The sequence below is a fragment of the Hydractinia symbiolongicarpus genome, chromosome 7, assembly GCF_029227915.1.
Source record: "Hydractinia symbiolongicarpus strain clone_291-10 chromosome 7, HSymV2.1, whole genome shotgun sequence".
In the NCBI taxonomy this organism is placed as follows: Eukaryota; Metazoa; Cnidaria; class Hydrozoa; order Anthoathecata; family Hydractiniidae; genus Hydractinia; species Hydractinia symbiolongicarpus.
The window spans coordinates 16,594,683-16,602,444 of record NC_079881.1 but is presented as its reverse complement, the minus strand read 5'-3'; the positions used below and the strand labels follow the sequence as shown (position 1 = coordinate 16,602,444).

The window sequence follows — 7,762 nt, the reverse complement described above, 5'->3', positions numbered from 1 at the left end:
TAATTTATCTTCTTCAGGTTTGTGACGTTCCAGGTCTTGTCTCAGCTGTTCAAATCCTTGTGCTGTTTTGACACTTATTGTGATGCGCTTTTTAACAAGCTCTTCGAGAAGCAAACTAGCCGAAACAGAGTCAGCGAAAAAAGCGTATTGACAAATATCACCAGTGCTACCACTACTCGAGATGCACTTTTGTAACAGAGAATCGCATTCATCGTTTACTCCACATGTGATTTTTTTACTTTTTCGACAAGCAACTTCACCACGTACTGATACACAATAGTTATCATATAACTCACTAACCTTCTCCAGAATTTTTTATAGTTTAAATTCTTTAAATGGTCATCTCCTTTGTGAAAGGAATCTCTAAATATATATACGATCGGTGCCATTTTAAATTTTATAGGTAAAGGCGCAGCAAATGATTGAGAAGCCCATTTATACAAGTCGGACGCAGGTTTTGAGTCAAAGGAGGTGACACTTTCCCTTTGGATATCACTATCAACATTATCAAGCGTTGTACTTTGAAAGCTTGTGCAGTCTGTGCTGCTTTTTGAATACGAAAAGAAAAAATTGACGCCCATTCTGTCCTTATTGCATTTATCAATTCCACTGATGCCGCTGTTTGCATACTCATCTCTCGCCTAGCGTCTTTCGATAGCAAGTCGAGAACCCATGGTAGCATGTGTCAGATAATGTGTTCCAAATTCATTTAGGAATTGATAAAAATACGTGGAAATAGCATCATCGTCACCTGCAGCTACCACTTTGTTTAGCTTAAGTAAGCCTCGTTTAAACGTATCAGAAAAGGGGGGTGGATTCCATTTGGATATTTAAAGGCTGTATTCTGCACATTTTGCATCATTAACACTTATTAGACCCTTCATGCTTTTAAAGAATTCCGCATTTTGTTGGTATTCTTCACTTGCCTCAAAAGAAGATTCATAAATGGACTTGATTGTTGTTGATGCATTCGAAATGCCAACATCAGCTTCTAGTTCTATCGGAGGGTTACTTGAAAAGGAGCTCCCAGTAACCTTGGATTTAACTAATCTGTTTCTACATTGACTAAAACTTGACACAGTTCTAGAATTAGTCACCAAATTGCATTTCCGTACTTGTCTTACTGTTATTCCACTATGAAGGGCATACTTTCTGTTATGGTCAGCACCAATTGGTGCAAAGATGTACGCAGTTTCAAAACCAGGATCTTGATTTACAGTTGTTGAATAGGAATTTCCTATGAAGAAATGCGACAATTAAAACTATGATATCTTCGCAATTGTTTTTAACTGAGTTCGACTGGGAATTGGCTCAATATTAGCCTTGGTGTCCTTATTTACTCGGGCTAAATCTTACTTTTTTTGTATGTTTTGGTTATGGTTCAGTAATAATGTTAGGAAGAAATGAATAGCTATATAATTTAGTTTCGACGAGATTTGAGTACTCTCTAATACTAATGTTTTGTGTTTATGTTTATTCTTTTGGTTTAGTTACTTATATTTAATCACTAGGTTTGGTTGCCTTAGTTTCATACGTGAGTAGGAAACAGTTGATGCTTTGCTTTGTAAAAATACTTTTTTTCCGTTTTAACATAAATATTCCTTAACTTTGGGTAAAAAGCATAATGATATATTTTTAGCACAAATAAAATTGAAAGATATGAGAATTCAAATTAGTGTATAATCACCCTAAGGTACTTTTGGTGAAGCAGTTTAATTTAACTGAAAGACGGACAGCTAGAGAAGTCCTTTATACGTTGTTTTTGCATTTAGGATGCTAGCGAAATTTACAGATGAGCATATTCTTAGGATATTCGTTCTGTCTAATTTTATATTGGATATTATCATAGAGTATATTCTTATAAAACAGGATGTAAAATTCAACAACAAACCTTTGATCAAGTTGTATCCAACCATTGCAGCAACGATATTAACATATGGCTCATAACCGGGATCGCAGTAAGGTCCTGAACAGGGATTTAAAAGAATTTCTTGGTTCACGCTTCTTACTTGACCTGGCTCTGAGGGGGGGGGGGGGGGGGGGGAGGGGTTCTTGAAATGTGTTGTGCCTTGCTACGTTTAACCTTTGCATATCTCTTGCATCTGTGACATTAAATCGTGTTTGTAAACGAGAAGTTAGCTTATATATTATGCTTTTGTTTGTACGTTGTACGTCTTTGAAGATGCTGCAATGTTTTGAACAAACAATGTTAACAAAATAGCAGACTTCAACATTTTTGCGAGTAATTTTAGATCTGCTAAAAAATTTTATAAAACAGTTATATATATGTGTGTTTCATTAATTTTGGGAGTTTGAGGATTGCCTACTATTACTAATACAGGAAAGTGGTCTATTGTGTAGTACATCATTAACCCTAGTCTTGCTAAGGTGTGTGTACATGGGAGAGGGAGCTGGCGATAATTTTATTATATATTAGGGCAATGATTAACATTGGACACTAAAACATATGAAATTTTTTTTTTTAAATAATAATAATCAGGTCCTCTAGAGTACCGAAATTAAGACGGGAATTATTATTATTAGGGATTGGGTGGAACAAATGGGGGAAGTAGAATTCATCAGTAATTTCTTTGCATTTATGAATTGCAGTATTTTTTTATTCAGTGAAATGACATGTTATAAGGCCAGAACGGCAATAATATTCAACATCTGGTATTTTTGTCGTATACTTTTGTTATCATCGAATGCGGCATATCGACCTGTTGTATTGCCTTCTGTTTCTTCCTCCACAAAAAAATCTTAAATTATTTTGCAAGCAACTGTCTGTTAATTTAAAAGTGTCCGCGCAATTCATAAAATCGACTTAAATATCCCGACTTTTTGACATACTAAAATTTCTTGTAACCAATCTATGATTGTTTGACTTTATCTTACTAACTAAAGGTATTGAAAATTACTTGTTAGTCATTCCAAAAAAATCAATCGTAATAAAAATTCATATTTTGCTTTTCTGGAGAAATGGCGAGTTGATGATGTTTGTCAACTTTGTAAAATGACCGAAAATGTGCAATTGCTTTGATGTTACATTTTTACATATTTTTTGTTGTAAATAATGAAACGGAAAAGAAGTGTGCACCCTAACGGAACCTTGATTGTTTATATAAAAAGTTTCTTAGAAATTTAAAACATTTTCTTAAAATTTTTTGTTTGTAATCTGCTATTTTCACAAATACTCTGTATCACAAAAAAATTAAGAAATGCGCGATCGCTCGACCACCTTTTCCGTCTTATCTAGTCAATTTAGTTGCTCGCCAGATTTTATATTTGTTTAGTAAAACGAATGGTTTTATTTAACCTTTATTTGTTCTGGTCTACTTTTTTATTTACATTTTTTTATTTTCTGTATTTATTTGGCAAATGAAGCGTGTTGATTTTATTTACATGTGCTTATTGGTGCGATCAATTCTGTTTCACTTCATTGCCTGCTGTTTCAGGAAATAGGCGCTTTCTTCATTCTAAATCTCATGCCAGTAATTTTGTTTTTGTACAAATTTAATGATGCGTAACATGCACAATTTAATTTATACAAATCAATTTCTGAAGTATTTTTTTGTACAGTAACAGTGCGTAAGTTCCGAATTGGTGCGAAAATTGTTTATTGTTCCTTTATTGATTTATTTTTTTCACAAGGTTTAAATGCGGGAACGCAGTTCTTTTTTCACCGCGAAATGTAAATTTTGTTAAGTAACTAAAATATTAAACTGCGTAAACAGGTTAGTTATTAATTACTATCTTGTGGTTCTAGAAAAAGTTCGTTTTGATGATGGAATATTCGAAATGATTCAAATTTTTGTTTTGTTTTCAGTAGTTTTATATTTTAGTAATAAGAGTTTTTTTGTTTCTTTTTGGGGGAGCAAGTAGCATGTAAAATTGTAACCTAACGATAGCTACTTTGTATATAATAAAGAAAAAAGAAAGAAAAGATTTAAAGAAAGAGCGTTGAAGAAAATAAAGAAAATAACAAAAAGGTAAACCAATATTTTAGTAAGTTCTTTACAAAAGATAAAAGACTCTTCCGTATTTTCAATAAAGGAAAATGAGAACAAGCAACACACTGCATTTGCACATTAATTTAAAACATCAAATGAGAAAAAACGAGTTTTTAGACATTCTCCCTACCACAGTGTTATTTCGAAAAACAGATTGAAGTGTTTGACATTAGATACATCACTATGGTGAAAGTTAACTCAAAATGGTATAACATGTGAAGTTTTCTCAAAGTGAGACAGAAAAAAGATGCTCACAGTTGGATTTGCTGCTTACATGTCAACATGTGTTAGCATAGAAAATTAACGTGTTGTGCAATTGCGCTCAATAACACATATATATATATATATATATATATATATATATATATATATATATACATATATATATATATATATATATATATATATATATATATATATATATATATATATATATATATATATATATATATATATATATATATATATATATATATATATATATATATATATATATATATATATATATATATATATATATATATATATATATATATATATATATATATATATATATATATATATATATATATATATATATATATATATATATATATATATATATATATATATATATATATATATATATATATATATATATATATATATATATATATATATATATATATAATTTAGACAGTTAGCGCCATTAATGCAATGCAAAAGGAGTATAATGGAATAGGAAAAACGACAAAAAGATACACTCCAAACACAACAGGAATTTTAGACGAAATTGTAAGATAACAGACTAAGACTTCGACTAAGTCAGAAATTAACGTCCATTTAATTAAGGCGTCAAATTTCAGACACCATCAATTAAATTAAATGTTAATTTCTTCATATATGAGATATGTTGATATCAATTAAATTTTAATATACCATCTTTTAGGAATTCTTTCAACGTTGGAGATGTTGACCATTGCAATAAAGTTTTTGAGTCTCTTAGTATTAATCTCATGCTCCCAACATGGTAAACTGCACCAAGATGAAATGTGGCAAAAAATGAACAAATCTCAATTCTCCTCTGTTAGATCAGTTGGCGATGCTAACGTCCCCGTGAAAATAATGTCAAATGCTTGTATGGGCGAGTTCTGCGACCCTGGACACGAGCCCTACTCAAATATTGTCGCTGCGATGACTGGATATAATATTTTAAAGGGAAACCCGTATAGCACTGAGGTAGAACAAGATCCTGGATTTGAAACAGCATATATTTTTTCTCCAGTCGTACAGGACAAGGACACTCGGTATGCTTTGCATAGTGGAATTACAGTCCGTCAAGTAAGAAAATGCGATATGTCGACGAAAATTAACGTCTTTTCAAACATTGAGGGATATAGACGACAAATGATGAAATCTGAAGAAACAGAAACATCGTTTCAAACAAACCCACCAATTGATATCAGCGGAGAACTGGGCGGCGTTGAACTTTCCACTACGATGAAGGAACTGTACAAAAGCTCATCAAGTCAAAGTAAAGCCACTCAGGCGAATGCTGAGTATTTTGCGAAGAAAAAAGGTGTTGTCACTATCAACGATGCCACGTGTGCAGAATACGTTCTACAAATTTCTTATCGGAATCCACCAAGATTTTCTGAAACGTTTCGAAAAGCTTTGAAAGTATTGAATACTATAGTGACCATGGCGGACGAGGAAGCTAAAAGGATATTCCACGCTTTTATCAATGACTTTGGTACCCACTTTTTAACACATGTAACAATGGGATCGCGACTTGCTATTCAAAGAAGATACACCAAAAAAGAATACAAGCATAGCACACTTAAACAAATGGAGAAATGTAATAAGGAAAGAATGGGTGTCAATCTTGTCTCCTCTTTGAACACCGAAACATCAGCTTGTAGTCAGTTTCAAGATTCACAACTGGATAACACTTTAAGTCAATTTTCGCGAGAAGAAGTAATCTCATATGGATCAAAGCCTACCATTGATTTAGAATCATGGGCAGAACAAGACTTCGTTGCACCATTGCCTATTAAAATGAAAATGGACCCTATCATTAATCTATTCGACCGCTCTTTTAAAAAACATGACGATGATAAGGTAATCGATGGTGAACAAATTAGATACCGTGCAATATTAGCCAGAACAAGACCGTGGTATGCTACCTTGTGTGTGGATGAATACGGACAAAACAGCTGTAATCCTGAAAGAGAGGGCGTAATATGTGGTGTAAACGATGGCTGCGAACCTCTCAAAGATGAGTGTTTGCAAACGGAAAATGAAGATGAACAACCAGAAGTTATTTGCTTTGATGGAAAGACAAAAAGGATTAAGCAGAAAGCAGCAAGTTTAATTAAAAAAGTCGTTGAAAAAAGAAACGAACAAAATTTCGAAGATTCGTTTTCAAATATTGAATTTGATTTAGCTGAAATGTTTACCGAATTCACCCCCTTCTTTATTTACGCTGACACATCAAATACTGAATGTCAAAAAGGCGGTGGTCAAGCGTTTCAATCCGCTCTTTCTCGTTCACGCACTTTGTACTTTGGCTGGCAAGCAAATTTTGTCAGTAGTAATGTATATAATGAAATCAAAATTGTCTTGAAAAGGTTTGACGACATCGCACAGCGAAAAAACGGTTGTAATCATTTGTCACTGGATAAGGCAAAAAAAATCTTTACAGATAATTTTCACGATAAGAAAGATTTGTTTGGTTTTGTATTAATATGTTGGCACAACAAAGATGGGAGTAATCCACGTTCTTTATATCGTCGACACATTACAGATGTTCAGAAACAGAAGCTTCTCTCCGGATGTGGCAGCTCAGAACTTAGCAATGTAGTTGTATACGCTGGAGCTAAGATTTGAAAAGACGGTCGCTTACAAAAATGCGAAAGGAGCAAACAAAATATAGTAAAAAATTGAAATTAAGGATTCTTGTATTTTAAAGAATGTAAATTGTATTATGCTTTTACACATAACCAATTACTTATTTCTTTATAAAAAAAAGAAGACGAATTTTAAACGAATAGAATGAAATAATTGGAATTTAGCTTGTGTTCGTTACCGCCTGAACCTTGCCATAAATTCTAATATCTCTAGGAAGGACCAAGAAGTGAGCGAATCTTCACAAGTCCTGTTTTTGGTTAAATCTAGTTTTCAAAGAAATATCGTTTGACATATATTTTTGACAATTATATGCTTTAAAATATTCAAATTAACTATGATTTTGTTACTTTAAATAAGATTTCAACTCCATAGCCATAATCCATTTATCTATTGAGGTGCCAATTGGACAAAAAAGCCGACAAAAAACGATATGCCATTTGAAGTAAGAAGTTTTCTTTGAGGTTTTTGTGTCCTTATTTACATACACCATGTAAAATATACGAAAACTAAAAAAACCGAAAAAAAATACGACAATATATTTTTGGGAACAAGTGCGGTAAGCATCACTCATTGTTTTTAAATAGCACGTAGTTTAGTTTCAGTCATAATATATGCGATCGTGTGATTTAATTCATGATAAACTTCTTTATAATATAGCTGATTTTTTTCTAGCACTCTGATTGGTCAATCTACACAAAATACAAGCTATGTTTTTATTTTTTACCGAGAAGCGAGTGTATTTTTTACTAATTTTTTTAAAGCTTTTCTTTTTTTCCTGAGTGGTTTAGTAAGTCTGTTGCATTCTTGTAAAACGACAATTTGTTGGGAAATTTATTTTAATTCTTCAATAACAGATACTTTTG

The 7,762-nt window shown here is 32.3% G+C and overlaps 1 protein-coding gene across 1 annotated transcript; it reads left to right on the top strand.

Moving 5' to 3' along the window:
- The first annotated feature begins 3,586 nt into the window (after positions 1 to 3,586).
- LOC130649358 (uncharacterized) lies at positions 3,587 to 7,058 on the top strand. The gene is made up of 2 exons (XM_057455621.1): positions 3,587 to 3,989; positions 4,939 to 7,058. The coding sequence occupies exon 2, from the start codon at positions 4,959 to 4,961 to the stop codon at positions 6,876 to 6,878; it is 1,920 nt and encodes a 639-aa protein (XP_057311604.1). The 5' UTR covers positions 3,587 to 3,989; positions 4,939 to 4,958; the 3' UTR covers positions 6,879 to 7,058.
- The last annotated feature ends 704 nt before the right edge of the window (positions 7,059 to 7,762 follow it).

What these genes read in the sequence shown, in the direction of transcription:
- LOC130649358 (XM_057455621.1), top strand. Translation starts at nt 4,959, where the DNA reads ATGTTGACCATTGCAATAAAGTTTTTGAGTCTCTTAGTATTAATCTCA.